General features: G+C 50.6%; 1 protein-coding gene across 4 annotated transcripts in view; it reads left to right on the top strand.

Annotated features, from left to right (window-relative positions):
- The window catches only part of LOC146831152 (uncharacterized), a 1,851,363-nt gene that overhangs the window by 678,059 nt on the left and 1,152,475 nt on the right, over positions 1-20,829 (top strand). For all 4 annotated transcript variants that reach the window (XM_085605390.1, XM_085605389.1, XM_085605391.1 and 1 more), the window contains one exon: positions 19,655-19,897. In XM_085605390.1, coding sequence (XP_085461516.1) covers positions 19,655-19,897 — 243 coding nt within the window. The remainder of the gene's footprint in view (positions 1-19,654; positions 19,898-20,829) is intronic.

Raw genomic sequence — 20,829 nt, 5'->3', positions numbered from 1 at the left:
GCCGGTGGAGGCAGTTGAAGGAGTAGAAGGACTCCGAGACCCGGGTGAGTACACAAACAACGCACCTCACATGGGGGGAACTGCAACCACAACCAAAATTAATAACAGGCACGCAAACACCACAAGCCATCGCATTACTCAACCACACTCCATGAGCAGGCACATGCCACTGCTGCCACCATGCCCCATGCACCCAGCTGGACAATGTCAAGTCACAGGCCACAGAAGACAACAACACATGACACGGTAACCCGGATGGCGGGAGGCTGGGCACCAAGAATCACATAGTGCGACTCCAAAGCAGACAACAATGCCCTCTGCCCATATGGCCTAGGTCACAGCCAGACAAACACTGTGTCCCAACACAGGAATGACTTGCCAGCAAATGGCGGATGCCTTGCATCAACACATGGGGGTGAAGGCACTGTTTTGCACATGCCAGCAGCTAATGAACAGCCAACAGTGTGAAAGAGTGGCAGCACACACCACCACAGCAGCAGCGCACAGACACACAGCAGACAAAATGGGTGCCTGGAGATCAGAAACAAACTCACATCAACAGGCCAAGGGCCACTCAAAGATCTGCCAACAGTGTGTGCCCAGGAAGCTGGGCCAAGGTGACAGAGGGTGACACACGGAGGGAGGGAGAGGGGGACAGAGAGGGAGGGAGAGGGGGACAGAGAGGGAGGGGGACACAGGAAGATGGACAGAGGGAGGAGGCTGACACACAGAGGGAGGGAGAGGGGGACAGAGAGGGAGGGAGAGGGGGACAGAGAGGGAGGGAGAGGGGGACACAGAGGGAGGGAGACACAGGAAGATGGACAGAGGGAGGAGGCTGACACACAGAGGGAGGGAGAGGGGGACACAGAGGGAGGGAGACACAGGAAGATGGACAGAGGGAGGAGGCTGACACACAGAGGGAGGGAGAGGGGGACAGAGAGGGAGGGAGAGGGGGACACAGAGGGAGGGAGAGGGGGACAGAGAGGGAGGGAGAGGGGGACAGAGAAGGAGGGAGACACAGGAAGATGGACAGAGGGAGGAGGCTGACACACAGAGGGAGGGAGAGGGGGACACAGAGGGAGGGAGAGGGGGACACAGAGGGAGGGAGAGGGGGACACAGAGGGAGGGAGAGGGGGACAGAGAGGGAGGGAGAGGGGGACAGAGAGGGAGGGAGAGGGGGATAGAGAGGGACACAGGGAGAGCAAATCAGCCGTGTGGCGTGTGCGAATGTCTGCTCGTCAGCAGGTAGACTGCATGCATGTAGACAAGGGTGGCCAGTGCCAGAACCCCCCCTCTTCATCATGGCAAAACGCAGGGCCATGTCACAACCTGTACACGAGCACAAGGACAGCCACCTGCATCATATGAGTGTGTGGATCCACTCCATGTGCACATGTACAGTGCTACAAGGAAGGCGCAAACGCATAGCTCGGCACACATGCACACTCCACTGCTGACTGCAGTCACACTTGACGCAGCAAGTAAGACTGTGCCACACATAGTTAAAGGGGCCAAATTGGTGCCCAAGGGACACACACATGCACAAGTGCACTGTGAGTGGAATGCAAGACAGATCCTAATTCCAAGAGGAAATGTGCCAACTTTGTAACGGATGAAACATGGATGTTGCATGGATCAAAAGTAACATTGTCTCTCTCACACACAGGTCAACGTCGTGCTGCACCCCCCAACACTGGGGGGGAACACTCACAGGACCCGGATCTGCAGGAGACCGATCCCACCGGCAGCGACCACTCTCACCACTCTGCGGACGACCCCGACCGACCTGGCCCCTCTGGTGTCCAACCACCTGCAGCACCTGCGTCAGGTACAACCGTGCCAACCACCACCCCCACTCCTGCCACATCCCAGGAGACACCCAGGATCCCTGCCCCAACACCACAATGCAGCCAGGCTCGCCAGGAGGGACACGGTGTCCCGGGCACCCAGGAGGAGGCAGGCGACAACGCCAATGCCACCCCTCAGGGGTCCCGGAGACCCCATGTGCCCACAAGTGCAGGCCAGACGCAAGTGGGCAGGGGTGGTGGGAGTGGAGAGCGGCGGAGGCGCGAGCCTGACCAGTTGGCTGGGGATCCGGTATTTTCCCATGTCCGTAACATCCTGGACTCATACCGGCAGGACACCACGGGCATGGCCCAGGTTGTGTCCGTCCTCGAGGGGATCAAGGTCCAGCAGGCCCAGCAACATGCGGAGCTAATAGCCTGTCTACAGCTACACCAACGGAGGATGGAGGACAGACAGGCTGAGCAAGTGACGGCGTCCCAGGGGATTCACGCTGAACTCCGTCGGATGGCCGACACCATGGCCGACCCTCCCTGTGCCAGAAGGCGGAGAACATCACCACCCACAGGGAGGGATCATGAGGAGGAGGAGGAAACATCCGACGGAGCATCCCAGACGTCGTCACGGGCTGCTGCCGAGGTTCCCCGCAGGAAGCCGGGTCGTCCACGGAAAGGACCGTGAGGGTGGCTGCTACATCACCATCTCCCAGGACACCTGGCCTGGCACCTGGCCCACTGGAGCAACAGCATCACAGCATCAAGAGACATTCTCTGCCACATGGCCCTGCTGGTCACTGGCTGACCAATGTTGACAAAGACTGTGGCATGGACTCTGAGGATTCCCAATGGCAAGGACACCAACTCCCCTACTGAACTTTGGATTCCCTAATCCCGGAAAGGCCCTCACTTGGCCCCCCCCCCCAATAATAAATCACACTATTAAGAGTAGATGCCTGCTGGTAGCATTATTACCTAACATGTGTCTTGTACAGTCTAAACATGCCTGAGTCATCTGTTCACTTCAACCATCCACACCCTGGGGCCTGAGTCTGGCACAGGACACATGGGTCACAGTTTTCTAGGCAAGACAGACATGGAGCACCATACACACCCGTGATGGTCAGAACCAGCTGAGGGGGTGGCCGAACAACCGTGCTGACAGACACATTGAGTACAGCAACAGTCATGCGCAGAGGTCAGGGATCCTGGCCCGTGTCCTGGGGGGCACCCAGGTACGTGTAGACAGGTGGCAGAACCATGTCCTGCAAGCTTGAGTCCGGTGGATGCAGAGAATGGGGTCATGGACAACGTTGGATGCATGGGGATGGCACATGTCACAATACCCACACAGTCATGGACATCATGCCCATTACACAGTCTCAGCACACACACACAGCTTGCATCTTGCCACTCGACACATTGACACATAGCCACAATCAGGGAATACCATGCCAGACATGCAGGATGCACCGTGCCAACACACCAGCATTGACTGAGAAGAGGCACCTTGGAGGCATAGGGACATCTTTAATAGTCATGTGTTTGGGATTGCAGAGGCAACTTGAAGTACACATGGACACATCATGTGGAGTAACATGTGGCTCCAACACTGGCACCCCACTCTGCAGCACAAATGCGTGATAGCCATGGAACTGGCACACAAGTGTCGGATAATAGCTAAATACCCACAGCTGCTCACGGAGAGCCTGCCATACACCATACATCCGCTGATGTGGAAGTCCCACGCCATGTCAAGACAATGTTAACCGTATGTGTCCGAGGGCAGTGTCACACACATTGATGCCTTCATCACAATCCACCATCCCATCACTGATGACTGACAACCAGGCAGCCCATCTATTCAGGTGTACCCAGCTGCATGTCGTGTCCCATGGGGATGCCACATGTCTGCAGAGGACCCAAACCCCGACCGGGGCAGTGTGCACACATCGTGAACAACTGCCACACCCAATACACCCCAGATGCATCCCTTACCCCATGGAGACTTCCAAACGTGTCCGTGCCTGTAACGCTGAGTCAGCCCACGATGCCATGTCCATGAGGAATAGCAGTGCCACAACAATGCAACCAGCAAACGGCATGCGCAGGTACCTGGGGAAGAGAGACACACAAGAAGTCAGCCACAAGAAGCACAGCCACTTGCATGTGCATGTACTCGACACATGTATGTATGACAACATGCTAGGTCACAATTATGTCTGGGGAAATACTACCATCACTGCCACCATCACTCCAGTGACACACCCACACACACCTCTGACCCACGTGCCATACATGCAGGTGGAGACACACATCACAACGCATGCCACACGTGGACCAATGCGTGCACACTCAGACCCTGGTACTCACCACTAAGCAAAGAAGTCGCGTATGAGCCGAGTCCGGATGTCCTCTTGAGGCTCCACATCCTCCACATCACTAGCCCCATTGCCAAGCCCTTCGTCCTCCACGGGTGGATGGTCCTCGTCATCTTGATCCAGGATGAGGGGCACAGCTCTTTCAACTGCCATGTTGTGCAGCATGCAGCAGACCATGAAGATCTTGCAGACCTTCGCCGGGGCATATGGGAGTGCGCCGCCGGTCTTGTGGAGGCACCGGAATCGGCTCTTCAGCATGCCAAACGTCCTCTCTATCACTCGCCGTGTCCGGCCATGGGCGGTGTTGTAGCGGAGCTGGGCCGGCGTGATGGGGTTGCGGAGAGGTGTCAGCAGCCAAGGCATGTTGGGATAGCCAGCGTCCCCTAAATGGAAAGCACATGGATATCGTTAGAACAGGCGAAGCGGTAGTGCTGCTCGGCCAAACAGAATACAGGACAGACAGACTGTACCCACCAACAACACATGCACGTTCGTTGCGCAGCTGCATCATCATATCAGGCATCCCGCTACGCCTCATGATGTAGGCATCGTGTGCTGATCCTGGAAAACGAGCACAGACATGTGAAATCACCATGTTGGACAGACACACCACAAGGGCATTGATGGAGTGGTAGTGCTTCCGATTGCGGTACGCCACCTCCCGTGCGTGTGGTGGTACCAAACCTACATGTGTCCCATCTATGGACCCAATGACATGGGGCATCCCTCCCAGGGCATAGAAACCACGTTTGACCTCAGTCATCTGTTCAGGGGTTGGGAACTTGATGAAGTCATCCAGGTGAATCAACATGGCCTCCAAGAAATCATGCAGCACACCGCTGAACATGCTCTGGGACATGCCACCAACATGAGCTATGGTATATTGGAAGGTACCCGTGGCAAGGAAATGTAGGGCAGCCATTACCTTCAGCTGGGGTGTCAGTGCCGTAGGATACCTGTGCTGCGGTTGCAGGTGTGGTGCCAGTCTCGCCGTCAGCTCCAGAATCAACGGTTGGGTGAAGCGGTAGAGCCTGATCCTGTCATTCTCCTGCATGGTGGCCAAGTCTGGAATTCTTCGGGCAACAGGAGGCGCTCTGCAGTAATTTGGAAGTGACAAGGAAGAGTGAGTGCACTACGAGAACAACTCATGTCTACTGAGCACATGTAAATCTGCCAATACACACATGCCACATAGGGAGTCAGGCATGTGCTACATGCCCAGGACACGTATGGATGCAAGGTGACACTCCTTCCAAGACCCAGCTACACACGGTGATTGAGAACCTCCCCATGCCACGCCATGGGAATAGCTGTGTCCCAGTGCAAGTGAACAGCCCGACGCAAGACAGAAGTGACATACACCCACACATCAGCAGAAGTAGGATGCCGATTGTAGAGACTGGTAGCGGAACACCGGAGCCACAGGTCACATGACATTACACTAGGCCTGCCCACACACCTTGCCATGAAGGTGCACATGTCATGACTCACCACACATTCCTTGTGAGGATGCTGACATGGCCTTGTCACGCTACTCCGTGTCCCATGCATACATGTGCACCTCACATCAGATACCACATGTGGCATGGTGTGCGGAACAGTGTGCAATGACAATCTACACACAGACACATGTTGGTTGCTGCAACGGCTGCAGCTTTTGAGGGTGCTACAACATCAACCTGATGTAAATCCCGGACACATAAATGACATAGTCACATTGTGCACTGTGGGTAGTGACAAGTCAGGTGTCATGACCCCTGTACCGGGCATCATGGGACACTTCCGTGTGTTGGTGTCCGTGCCATGCCAGTGACGCTCACCCCAAGTGCGCAGTACGACATGCACACATGTCAAAGGAGTCAAGGGCATGCCTGGCACACATTGCACCCTCACACAGTACACCTGTACACATCTCATCATACATCTGGTGCCTCCTCCACTCAGGAGGCATGTTCCACATCACAGCCTGTCACACCTGTGCCCCACACATGTAGTAATGCACAGACGATGCCTTGATGTCCATTCCTGGACAAGTATGTCCATCCATGGACAAGTATGTCCGCCCTATTCCTACCTGTGTGTCGACTATCACCACAGTGATGTGTACAAACCGGCGTACTGCTGCTAAGAGGGCCTGTGTATGTTCCCCAATCACTGTGGGAGTGCTGCCGTATGTGTACCCATCGTGATGGCGAGCGTACAGGCATTTGTACGGTCCGTACCACAACGAGTACGCATACGCGTGCAGACCCATAGTGATAGTGAGCGTACATGCGAGTGTACGGCCCTCTCACTATGGTTCTGCACGCGTATGCGTACTCGTTGTGGTACGGACCGTACACTCGCATCTACGCTCACTATCACTATGGGTCTGCACGCGTATGCGTACACGTAGTGGTACGGACCGTACAAATGCCTGTACGCTCACTATCACTATGGTTCTGCACGCGTATGCGTACTCGTTGTGGTACGGACCGTACACTCGCATCTACGCTCACTATCACTATGGATCTGCACGCGTATGCGTACACGTAGTGGTACGGACCGTACAAATGCCTGTACGCTCACTATCACTATGGTTCTGCACGCGTATGCGTACTCGTTGTGGTACGGACCGTACACTCGCATCTACGCTCACTATCACTATGGGTCTGCACGCGTATGCGTACACGTAGTGGTACGGACCGTACAAATGCCTGTACGCTCACTATCACTATGGGTCTGCACGCGTATGCGTACACGTAGTGGTACGGACCGTACACTCGCATCTACGCTCACTATCACTATGGTTCTGCACGCGTATGCGTACACGTAGTGGTACGGACCGTACACTCGCATCTACGCTCACTATCACTATGGTTCTGCACGCGTATGCGTACACGTAGTGGTACGGACCGTACACTCGCATGTACGCTCACTATCACTACGGGTACACAGACCCATAGTGATAGTGAGCGTACAGGCATTTGTACGGTCCGTACCACGACGAGTACGCATACGCGTGCAGAACCATAGTGATAGTGAGCGTACAGGCATTTGTACGGTCCGTACCACTACGTGTACGCATACGCGTGCAGACCCATAGTGATAGTGAGCGTACATGCGTGTGTACGGTCCGTACCACTACGTGTACGCATACGCGTGCAGACCCATAGTGATTTTGAACGTAGGCATGCATGTACGGGCCGTTGCCATGCATTTGGGGTGCCCTGGGGCCCGGAAACGCACCGTACCTGTGTGTGATTCTCCTAATTACATAGGGGACAAGTATTAAGGCCTACATGCATGCTGGTTGTCATGGCGACCAGGTTCAAATTTCGATTTTGTTCTGGAAGGTGCACAGCAGAAGTCAGTTGGAATTCTTCTACTTTGTTGCAATGTGTTTGTGGGGCTGACATCATGCAGGAGAATGAAACCGATAGAGAACCCACAGACTGCTAGGTTTGAAGGGATTGGTGGAAACATAGGATGCAAATGTGAGTGACCAATCACTCTGTACTCCTGTGCATGAGACTGGGCAGAAGGCCACATATAAGGCAGCCAGGTCCCATGAGGGATTACTTGCCTGCACATCTTTGCATTTGTCGACCAAGCTGCTGCTACTGATTCCCTGGAACCATGTCAAGGGCTGTGGAGAGGACACAGCCATTCACCCTGGAGGAGAACATGGCTCTGCTGGATGTGATCCTCCCACAGTACCCCATGCTGTATGGGCGACCAGGGTATCAGGTGAGTGCATAGGCCACTGCCACAGACTGTCCCTATGTTGTGACTGTGTCTTCAGGCATTGTGACCCGGTGTGACACACATGCCATGTACTGTCGGGGGGGTACCAGGGGGGGGGTGCCTGATGTCTCCCAGCAGTGCCCTGAGACAGGAGGGGTGTGTGCAGATTCCTCCCAGCAGTGCCCTGAGACAGGAGGGGTGGGTGTGGAGTCCTCCCAGCAGTGCCCTGAGACAGGAGGTGTGTGTGCAGAGTCCTCCCAGCAGTGCCCTGAGACAGGAGGGGTGGGGGCCTATCACTAACAGCAGTGCCCTGAGACAGGAGGGGTGGGTGTGGAGTCCTCCCAGCAGTGCCCTGACACAGGAGGGGTGTGTGCAGATTCCTCCCAGCAGTGCCCTGAGACAGGAGGGGTGGGTGTGGAGTCCTCCCAGCAGTGCCCTGAGACAGGAGGTGTGTGTGCAGAGTCCTCCCAGCAGTGCCCTGAGACAGGAGGGGTGGGGGCCTATCACTAACAGCAGTGCCCTGAGACAGGAGGGGTGGGTGTGGAGTCCTCACAGCAGTGCCCTGACACAGGAGGGGTGGTTGTGATGCACAGTGTGATCCTTGATCATTGATTGTGACATTGCCATCATTCCACCTGAGTACCCACTATGGCACGTACTGCCTTTTCCCTCACCAGAGGATGATGTCCCTATGACAGAGGTGCAATGCGTTGGCTGCATTACATGCCATGTAGTAACCAGCTATTATGTTCACATATGTCCCTCTGTGACATGTGGCTGGTGTATTGATGTGGTGTCACTTGTTCTTCCTCACAGGTAGGCGCCACTGCCAAGGAGCAGATCTGGCTGACCGCCGTCAGTGCCGTGAGGCGTGTGGATGGTCGGAGGCGGAGCCTGTCCCAGGTGAGGAAACGCTGGCAGGATATCCGGTGCTGGACGCGGAGGATTGCACGGCTCCTGCTGGGGGACTCACCTGAGAGCCACAAGAACCGCGGCCGCCGCCGTCTGACCCACCTCCACAGGCGTGTGCTGCCGGTGGTCTTTCCAGACCTGGAGAGGCGCTTACAGGCGATGCAGCAGGCGGAAGGGGGTAGGTACATGTGCGTTTGTTGTGTGTCACCGGCATTTGTGAGGGCACAGTGGCATTAATTCACTGGCAGGGTTTAAAGGTGCTGTGCCCATCCAGTTTGCCCCTGTGTGGCGCTGCGCCCCTGCCACCCTTCCCCTCCTTGCAATGTGTTCCCTGGTCTGTGTGTAGTCACTCCTTCACAAGGTAATGTAGGCTGGCGCTTTGTCCACGAGAACAATGACTGTAGCATCATGGGTGGTGGTGGTGGGTAACAGGTTGTGGGACCTTGCCTGTGAACTGTCAAGTTCACTGCATGTGGGTTCCATGTCAGTTGGCACTGATGCTGGCTCCAGACATGGGAGTTGGTCTCTCATGTGTCATGCCTTACAGCGCGCATGTCCTATGTAGTGGCCTGTGACATGATGTGCATGAGTGTGCGCTACGCATAGTGCAGGGATGGTGACGTGTGTAGCAGTCATTCCCATTCAGTAGCATGTAGTTGCGTGCCCAATACTGTCCCCTGGGGCACCTTATCCTCAGTGTTGTTTGTGTCATCATCAACGTGGACACTCTCACTGTCTACAGCGTAGGTTGTGCTCTGTGCCATTGTCCCCTGTCACCATGTATATAGACGTGCTATTATGTACAGGTGTCCACTGTGCAGCCTGACCTGATTGTCCTTCTTCATACTCACAGTTGCCAGTGCCTGTGTGTCTTGTTATACTCATCTGAGGATGGGCACTGGTACCTCATTATTTGTACAGGCGCACCTTTGCTGTTTTGCGTCCAATCTTGCCTTTTGCCTGCCACTGTGTTTATCACCCAGACTATGAGATGTTGGTGCCACCTGTGTCTCAGCAATTAGCATCGTGTGGGGGTTGCTTGGGGCGGGCAATGCCTATGTGTCAAATCCTGATTCCTAATTGCTGGGTCTGGCCAGTGTGTGATGTTACTGGACACACACGCAAGGTGCAGTGACCGAGTTATGTTGGGCATGTTTGCAGCATTACCTATGCAGCATGTGTCTCAAGTTCATGGATATTGTCCCTGGTCATAGGTATTTTCACATACGCTGTGTGGTGCAGAGGCAGTGCAGGATTGTCCCCAGGGCCTGGGTGCTATGTCAGACTCCGTTTCCTGTCATCAGCTATTGTCTCATGCTCTCCATGGTATTTCAGTGGCATGGTGGCTCAACCAACTGTGTTTCATGCCCTACATCGGTACCTTGTTTTGCAGATGTTAGGGATCTGCCTCTTCAGGCTATGCAATGTTGACTATGTAGATTGGACTCATGTGACAGATGTGTACAGGTGTCTGATTAATTTCTGTCTCTCCACCCTGCCCACAGCATCGTCGGGGGACACAGAGGGAGACATGGACACGGACCAGGCGGAGGGACCGAGCACCAGTGGCAGCCGTGACATCGGGGCTGGCACATCGAGTGGGACAGGGGCGGAGGATAGTGTGGCCGAGGACCTGTCGACTGGCACATCAGACTACGAAGCTGACAGGTCCGAGGAGGATGTCTCAGAGTTGGCGGAGGCTGCACCAGCAGCTGACAGTGGAACAACACCTGCCACCGCCCCCTCAGTTCCCACCAACCGCCTCCCACTTGCTCGTGTCCCTTCCCAGCGTGCCCGGTCACCGCATGTCTCCTTCCTGCCAGGCACCGCACCCCCTGCCCCTGTCTCCACTGCTGCCGCCAATGCTGAGTCTATGGACATCCAGCGGCAAATGCAGGTTGGTCAGGCTGCGATCCTGAATGTCCTCCATTCCCACGGGAAAACCCTCAGCAACATCGAGGCATTCTTGGAGGGCATTCATTCTTTGCAGGCTGACCAACGCAACTTGCTGAGGTCCCTAGACTCCACACTGACTGCAGCAGTGGGTCTCCTGCAGCGCGACCTCCCCCCACCTACCCCTGCCCCATCCACACTTCCCACTTCCATGCCTGTCCCACGTACACCCAGACGTCGGCATGCACCCACCACAACAGACACAGGCACCACACCAGCAGGGAAGGTCCACCGCACTCCTCCTGACACGCACACACAGGGTGAGATAGGCACACCCACTGGGTCGGGGGGCAAACGTGTGACACGCAGCCAGAGTGGGAGTCCGCATTCCACACAATCCACTCCCTCCAAATCCCCTCCCCTCAGCTCTCCTGGCCACATCTCCCCCAAGGACTCCTTCATGGCCGCTCTGTCCCTGAGCCCCACAGTTACGCCACCACGCAAGCGGTCAAGGAAGTCCTCGGTCAGGGTGGTTGAGTCTCCCCCCCTGTCTCCACCCTCCCCCGGTGGCGCTGCAACCCATCCCTCTGAACCCCCCCCCTCCTTGGGGCCTGAGGTCACTTCGGGTGCAGGGGAGTCCCTGGAGGACCTTGCTAAGGTGTGTAGTGCCATCCTGGCCTCCGCCTTTGGCCATGACACACCCCCTGTGGTTGAGTCCTCCATCCCTGCACCCACAACGCCGCCCCTTTGCCCTGATGTCCCTGCGGTGCCTGTTGCTTCCCCCCCCCCTGATGCCCTCACCAGTATGGAAGACGATGGCATTTGACTGTGCAGGCAAGGTAGGGGACACACATCCCACTGTGTCCCCCATGCAGCTGGGAATAATTGACTGGCCTATGGCCTTTGTTGACTTTGAACTGCCGTTGATCCACGGACATTGTGCTCATGCTGATTAAAGCTTATTTTTTTTTTCATTATCACACTCCTGCTATGGTGGTATTGGTGTTGGTGGGGCTGCTACATTGTTTTGGGTGGTGTTTAAGGCTTTGGGTGTGTGGGATTTGTAGTAGTGTTCTGCTCTTTGGGGCCACCCTAGGATCTGTGTGCCATCACAAGGTGTTGGCTAACTTCCTTAGGTCATGTCAGCAGTTACTGCATGGTTCAATTGTCCCAGGGTGTATTCCTTCCTCTGTGTACCCAGTTTCTTCCCTGCAGGGTGTTCCCATTGTTTAGCGCAGAGCTGTGTGTACATGAGCTGTGTGTGTGACGGAGCCCTTCTACTTTGGCCATGCATGCATGGCCATGTCTCCACCTGCAACAATCGTGGCATCCTTGGTGATCACTGTACTTGTGTGTGGAGTCAGTTGACATGAGTTCATGGGGACATGTTCCCTTGTAGGCAGTATGGATGTGGGTAATTGTGGCATCACACACATGTGTTACACCCCTCCTGGGTGTGGACACTGCTGGGAGGACTCTGCACCCACCCCTCCTGGGTCTGGACACTGCTGGGAGGACTCTGCACACACCCCTCCTGTCTCTGGGCACTGCTGGGAGGACTCTGCACCCACCCCTCCTGGGTCTGGACACTGCTGGGAGGACTCTGCACACACCCCTCCTGGGTCTGGACACTGCTGGGAGGACTCTGCACACACCCCTCCTGTCTCAGGGCACTGCTGGGAGGTCTCTGCACCCACCCCTCCTGTCTCTGGGCACTGCTGGGAGGACTCACCACCCACCCCTCCTGGGTCTGGACACTGCTGGGAGGACTCTGCACCCACCCCTCCTGTCTCAGGGCACTGCTGGGTGGACTCTGCACACACACCTCCGATTTCTGGATATGTGCGCTTGGCACATACACGGTGGGGTTACGCACACTGCATTAGAGGTGAGGGTACGTGTCTACTGACACTGGTGTGGTGGGGGTACGCTCCGTACGTCCGCGGGTGTGGGTACGGGTCGTACTTACACTGTTGGGCAGGGGGGTACGCTCCTTGCATTCGTGGGTGGGGGTTCGAGTCGTACTTACACTGTTGGCATGGGGGGTACGCTCCATGCATACGCGGGTGGGGGTACGGGTCGTACTTACACTGTTGGGCAGGGGGGTACGCTCCTTGCATTCGCGGGTGGGGGTACGGGTCGTACTTACACTGTTGGGCTGGGGGTACGCTCCGTACGGCCGCGGGTGGGGGTACGGGTCGTACTTACACTGTTGGGCTGGGGGTACGCTCCGTGCGTCCGCGGGTGGGGGTACGGGTCGTACTTACACTGTTGGGCTGGGGGTACGCTCCGTACGTCCGCGGGTGGGGGTACGGGTCGTACTTACACTGTTGGGCTGGGGGTACGCTCCGTACGTCCGCGGGTGGGGGTACGGGTCGTACTTAAACTGTTGGGCTGGGGGTACGCTCCGTACGTCCGCGGGTGTGGGTACGGGTCGTACTTACACTGTTGGGCTGGGGGTACGCTCCGTACGTCCGCGGGTGGGGGTACGGGTCGTACTTACACTGTTGGGCTGGGGGTACGCTCCGTACGTCCGCGGGTGGGGGTACGGGTCGTACTTAAACTGTTGGGCTGGGGGTACGCTCCGTACGTCCGCGGGTGTGGGTACGGGTCGTACTTACACTGTTGGGCTGGGGGTACGCTCCGTACGTCCGCGGGTGGGGGTACGGGTCGTACTTACACTGTTGGGCTGGGGGTACGCTCCGTACGTCCGCGGGTGGGGGTACGGGTCGTACTTAAACTGTTGGGCTGGGGGTACGCTCCGTACGTCCGCGGGTGGGGGTACGGGTCGTACTTGCACTGTTGGGCTGGGGGGTACGCTCCTTGCATACGGGGTGGGGGTAGGGTCCGTACATATCCGTCCCCACGCTATGTGATGTTTGTGCGGCCCGTACCCAGGCCTTTGCCACGTGGGTGCGATCCGTCCCGCCATTGTTGGGGTGACGTGTGTGGGCGTGGTCCGACTCGTACCCACGCTCTTCAGGCGTGGGTACGGGACGTACCTGTCTGGTTGTGTTGCCGGTTCGCGTGGTGACGGACTTCCGTTGTGGCGGTCGCTGGCTTATCAGGACACGCCCCCACCCCCTCGTGGTGACCAGGGCATGGGAGTCAGGTATGTCCAGGCCATGTGTAGTGTGTCACTCATGTGGTTGTTTTGTGGCCTGCCCTGGTAGTGCCACCCCCACCCCACCCCACTTTCCCCCCTCCCTTAGTTATTCTGACCTTCTGCGGCGTCTGCGTCGTAACCTGTAGAGGAGGTGTACTGCTATGAGGGCAGGGATGACTCGTAGGTTCGGGTCCATGTCTGTCCGTCGCGTACTGGTACTCCTTGCTCGCGTCGTCCTGTCGCGTACGGGTCCTCCTTGATCGCGTCGTCCTGTTGCGTACGGGTCCTCCTTGGTGGCGTCGTCCTGTGTGTCCGTCACGTACTGGTCCTCCTTGTTCGCGTCGCCGTCTGTCCGTCGCGTACTGGTGGTCCTTGTTCGCGTCGTCCTGATTTTCCGGCAGTTTTTGGGTGCCGCAAAATATTGACCGTGCGGGGTGACGTCGGTGCGAATCGTGATTCCTGGGTCGTGAATGGCTGGCTGCGTGCGTCCCGACGTCAGGTCGGCGCTTTCCCGGATCGCATTGGTAGGTGTTTTTTGTTCGGTCGGTCTTTTTTACGATTCGTACGGTAATGGTGTACCCGTGCGAATCGTAATTCCATGTTTGTATATTTTGACGACCGGGTACGCGTCGGACGGAGAATATGCTCCGTCCGACGGTTCGTACCCGGTTTTTACCGGATTGTGATCGGCACCAAAGTCTAAGGTTTGGTCATAGTTAAGTAACTACCCAGGTATTAAGCACTGATAATTTAATTTCTTTTTTAATTAATGGGGAGTACGCTTACCCAGGTAATGTTCAAACAATTAAGTAAGACGACTCTCGGTGCTTGTACTTGTATTAATTAGTTCTTTGTTCAACAAGCTATATTAAAAAGCAAAAATGGTAGGTATTAGTTGTATCTGTTTGTTGATTCAGCGATATTTTGAAACCAAGATTCCTAATGAAACTCACCATTAGAACTTTAGTAGAGTTTCATATATTTATTCCATCTTCCTTGATACTCAATACGTTGCGTTTTTTCCTTTTTGTGTGTCGCAAACAGTACGGTTCTTGGCTTTTAGTTAAATTCAAGCTCAGGCCAGTATCTAAAGTTAGAAACGTAAATACGTGCTCTTAGGTTATACAATCCTAATATTTTAACCATTCAAAACAATTAATTCGGTACTTTATATCACCGAAGTGCGCCGCTGTTTTATCATTACCAAAGAATTTATAAACCCACGATGTGCGTTCCAATATCTTAATTAAATTCAATTCAGCACACCGCAACCAAACCACTAACGGGCACAAAACTGTCGTAACCATTTTGTTTCCGACCGCCCTATTCCGTGGTTTACTCTCACGAAAATGCGCGGTTCTCCAGTCCTAATTTTTAAATAGGAGGACCGCTTATATGATTCCCCATGTATTGTGGAGATCCTTTACATTTAATATAGTCCTCCAGTCCTGGTTTTTTTATTATTGAAGAGGACCACATATACGGAATTATTTTTAATTTTAATTTGGTCCGCTTTTACTTCATTGGCGAAACTACTACAACACCAAACACATAAAACGGTTTCCCTATTTAAACTATCATGAACTACGTTCTTTTTTTAAAAAACATACGCTTCCTTTACAAAACGCACATGTTCTTTACCTCATTAAACCGGGCTGCCTCACGTCTCACGGGGGTTTCCAGATGATATTTTCATGAGAATCAACGTCATTACCTCCTTATTTATACGTTACGTTTGTTACTTACGTACGTATATCTACGTGGCGGCCATTTTGGTAGTCTTTTTCTTTATGTTTTGAATCACCCGTGCTTTATTTATCGCTAAATTATAACACAGAGGAGCCAGAAAGACTACTATCGTTCAAACATTTGTGCTCTAAGTTCTTTACGATATTATCACTCTTACATAAGTTACTTACGTACAATTGTCTACATTAGGCCTTTTCGGGTATTTCTCATTGTAATTTAGATAACGTGTACTTTATTAATTATCAAGTGCCCACACGAAGGAACAAATATTATTTAAACCATATTCTATCTGATGTTATCACCCTACAGTTGGTTACTTGGGCACATTTATCTATATGGCGTCCTGTTCGTTAGTTTTCTTAATAATAAATACCGTATATTTTGTTTATTTCTAAATAACAACACAGCGGATAAAGGGAAACTAGTAAAGTGTAGATATTACCATCATTACTTTGTTTAAATTACTATTCTTTTCATATTGTTTCTTGACTTAATGCAGATGGCATGAGCAATATAAACTCTGAAAAATCAGTGTTATCTAATAATTCTTTCCCATTCCTCTCTGTTGTTTAAACCCTGGTAGTATGTTTTGAATTTAGACATATAGAATTGTTCCCTTTGCTTTCTTTTTTTATCAATATCTCCACCTCTTTCTGAGATTCTCATCTTTTCAAGGATAAACCATTTCAGATCATCATCCTTGTGTCTCATCTCTTGCCAATGATCTACCAATGGTGCATTCTTTTTGCCATTTCTTATGGCTGATCTATGTTCTGTTAGGCGGAGTCTCATCTCCCTGCTTGTTTCGCCTATGTATCCCTTCTGACAGGGACATACCAGGAGATATACTACATTTTTGGTTCGGCAATTGACCATTTCATTGATCCAGTGCGTTATTCCATTTAGTACCACCTTCTGTTCCTTGATGATCAATTTACAATGTGTACAATAACTACACGGAAAATTTCCTTTCAATATTTTTCCATCTTGAATGTTAGTTTGTACACTCCTACTCGGTTCTCTATAAGTTTTTACCAAGTGGTTTCGAATGGTTTTATTCCTTCTGTATGAAAAGAGGGGTTTATTAAGTGGGCTCTTTCCTGGTTTATTTAGCAGGTGCCAATTTTTATTAATCAAATTCTTAAGTTTATGGCTCAACCCATTGAAATTACTAACCATGACTATTCCTGGGTCTTTTTTATTTTTGTCAATAGTTTCAAAGATACTTTCGCGGTTGTAATATCTCGCTCTTTTATGGGCTTCCTTGACGAGCCTTTTAGGGTATCCTCTTTGTAGAAGTTTTTGTTGTAGGGACAATGCGTGATGTTCAAAGTCCCTATTGTCACTACAGTTACGCTTTATCCTTAAAAACTGACTAAAAGGAATACTATCCTTTTGGCACTTAGGATGATAGCTTGTGTGGTGTAAAAGCGTGTTTCTATCAGACGGTTTTGTATACAGTTCCACACTGAGTTTTTCATCTTTTGTTTTAATAGTAATGTCAAGGAAGGCAACTGATTCTTTACTTATATTGGAGGTAAACTTCAAGTTGGCATCACCGCAATTAAGCCAATCGAGGAAGGATACCAGATCCTCCTCATCTCCCTTCCAAATAAAAAACACGTCGTCTATAAATCTAGACCACTGTTTTACATTTTCAAAATAGGGGGTAACTTCGTTGTATATGTGCCGATCTTCAAATTTACCCACATAAAGACAAGCCAGACTGGGAGCACAGGTGGCTCCCATGCTGGTGCCTTTGATCTGACAATAAAGATCGTTTGTAAATAAAAAGATGTTATTCATGAGTATGATTTCAATACATTCTACGATAAAAGTTTGCAAAGGCGAAAGATCATTTCCCTCTTGGCAGAGTATCTCTTTGATCATTTCAACTGTGTCAATTTGGGGTATATTTGTGTATAAGGACTCAATGTCCAAACACACAAGCCACTCATTATTTCTATTGAAGTCAAGTCCTTCTATTTTGGAAATCATGTCTTTTGTATCCTTTATATAAGACGGTAGTTTTTTTTACTAAAGGACTAATGAACTTGTCGACATATTTACTTAGTGGTTCCGTGATTGAATTAATACCCGACACTATTGGTCGCATAGGTGGATCCACAATATTTTTATGGACCTTTGGAAGTCCATATAGAGCTGGTATCAGTGGATAATCGTTTTGTAGAAATCTATACTCATCTTCACATATTATATCGTCATCTCTGGCTAATCTCAGTAGGTTATTGACCTTGACTTTTAATCTGTTCCATTCTTCTATACTCGATTTCCTATAGTGCAATGGAACATCCAATAAATTTTGCATCCTTCTATTGTAATCGGCTGTATCAAGTACAACGATACTACCACCCTTGTCCCCCGGTTTGATAGTGATAGATTCACAATCCTGGAGGTTTCTAAGTGCTGTTATTTCATTTTGGGTTAGATTCCTCCCTGTCCATTCTTTCTTTTCAAGCATTACTTCCAGACCTTTGGTTACTACCTTTTCAAAAGTGTCAACTTCCTGCCCCACCATGCCAATTGTTGGTGTCCAGGTAGATAGGGGTTTCAATCCTGATTTGTTTTGAATGGGCCTCAATTCCTTATCCTCAAAGAATTTTTTAATTCTGATCTTCCTAAAATCCAAACTGACTATTGGCATATATTAAGTTAATACAAAAGGGAAGCTTCTTTTGTTCAATCTTACATACCCGGTCCCTTTTGGTTTACCTGGGAAACTCTCTCCTTTTTTGTCTATCACTCTGGAGATGCCAGCTCGTATATGCACCCCTCCGTTCTTTGCCAGTGATAATGAGTTGGCTGGTTTGTCTTTGTGCCCCAGTCACTGTATGAGGTTACTGTTGTGAGTAGTGACCGTATAAAGTGTTCTGCTTGTCCTAGCAGTTGGTGTTGAGCCTACATAACTACACTTCATCATCCTGCCAGTCATTTCATTTATGTATTCAGTTATTAAATATCATCCTTTGCATACATAAGATACGTTAATACACAAACCTATTTTTTAGTACACATTTTGCAGACTTTTTAAAGAATTTTGTAAATTTGAATGTAATACTGAGGTGTGCTTCAAAAATAAAGCCCACTTCCGCTAAAGAAGTGGGCAGATACGTAACACGCAATAACGTCTCTTTGGCCAGTGTCTAAACTGCACAGACCATTCATGTATGGTGGATCACCCACTCTCACCTGTGTTTGTATGCTTTGGACCTCCCCACTTTCTCCTATGTTTCTTTAAAATAATTAGATGCACAGCCTAATTTTTTTAAGTAGCTGGGCTGTATTTAAGAGAAGGACAAAGGTCAGAAAGACATTGGTATGCTTTCCCAATCCCTGATAACAGATCAAGCTTAAACATTTTCACCCTTAAATAAACTTTATATCACAAGAAATGGAATGCACCCTGTTACAGTATTTCAGCTCATTATTGTTCATGTTGACTTTCTCTTTTGTTTATCAGTGAACTAGTCTGTCCTGACATGTTGATTAAGTTTTCTGAGAGTAATGAGTCTCTGTCCGGCAGTCCACCCATTGTCCAATCTCTTTGTATAATTACAGCAGAAATAACAATTGCCAGCAAGGCACCTGCCTGTGCAAGAACATGCAAGAACCCAAAATCCAAATTTAAACCTGCAAAACTTAAAATGTTATTCAAGTATGAGTAATATCCTCTGCCTCTCCATCTGAAGTGACATGAAGCAGATTTGGAAGATGCATGTCAAAGAACATTTGCGTGGGGCACATATCATACAAGTCTTCTTGATAATCATTGTGGTTACTTCCACAGTTTGACTACTAAATAATATTTGTGCCCCAAATCGTTCCTCGTGGTGCTACACTTCCTTTTCCAGAGCAAGATTTCCCTCCCCCACTATATCTGCATGTTGCTGCCAGCAGTAGCCATTTGCTCCTTTGCAGTAGGAGAAACATTGAAATTTGTGTTACAGATCTATAGTTAAGATGTGTATAGTACTTAAGACTTTGCCACATATGATACAGAATTACTTTTTGATGTGACTTTCTCTACCTTGCAGATAGTAACTTGTTACTGAATTTTAATTTTTCAGATTGAATGTAAAGTGAAGCTGGTAGAACAGCTACAGTGTGATCTGGATCTCACCAAGCAATCTCATTCTACTGATCTAGAACGGTGGAATCAGAAGACATTACTTCTACAAAATGAACTTGACTCTGCAAACATGGAGCTTCAGGAGAACCTCATCAAGATGCAAGAACACAAAAAAGATATTGCAAAACTAAGGAATGACTTTGAAAAATCTGAATCTCTTTACCAAGAAGCACTAAGTAAGGTATGTAGATAAGATAAATAAACATGATACAAGATTATACAGGGAACACTCCATTCAAAGCAGTTAATAATAATCGGAAAATCAACAATGATATGCCAGAAATGAATGCCAAATTAATAAAAAATATTAACTGACTGTATTGCTAAATCTGAATGTAGTCCTCTTTACCTCATTTCACCATTTCAGAATGTAATTATGGGGGAAGCTATAGGTAAACTGTGCTTACTCCTTCTACAATGGGTATGAATTAGAGTAAGTAGAAGTAAAGCACTAATCGAAAGTCGCTGTGCATGATTGACAAAGACCAAGGTGCAACTTCAGGCTGACCATGATAGAGAGGATCGTCCATGTCAAAGGTTTTATCTTCAGACTTAGACCCTTATTACAAATTAGATGGAATGAAATTGATAAATGCTTGCATGACCTGTCGCAATTTGTCTGGCTGGAGAAATCGCATGAGACTGGCCGCAGCAGTAACTTTTTTTTTCTTACCGGGAAACCATGCATTGCTTTCCCAGCTAAATTAAAAACTCACCTTTCCCTTCCCTAATCTCCCTACCCCTCTGTCACCCTCTATCACACTCATTGGCCTCACATACATTTAGCAATTGCTCAGAGCAGGTATTTATGTGGTAAAACTGTATGAAATAGGGGATTCTGTGTGGTTTTAGAATAGAAATAAATCGGCCCCACAAGGTAATTCCTTATTCCACAGGACTGTACTTGTAAATGCACAGTACTGGGTGATTTTACCACGTAGAAATAGTAAAATCCTATGCACATTTACCATGTAGAAAGTCACCTGAATACCTTGCAACTTGTAATTAGGGTTATAGTCTCCAACTGCAAGGAAAGATTCTTCTGATCAGTTCTGCTACAGCCCATAGCTCCTCAGCGCAGTTTTCTATGCATCAAGCTAAGTCTTTCATAGG

The sequence above is a fragment of the Triturus cristatus genome, chromosome 5_1, assembly GCF_964204655.1.
Source record: "Triturus cristatus chromosome 5_1, aTriCri1.1, whole genome shotgun sequence".
Lineage (NCBI taxonomy): Eukaryota > Metazoa > Chordata > Amphibia > Caudata > Salamandridae > Triturus > Triturus cristatus.
Note: the sequence above shows the minus strand (reverse complement) of the source record. Positions and strands in the feature narration are given on the sequence as shown.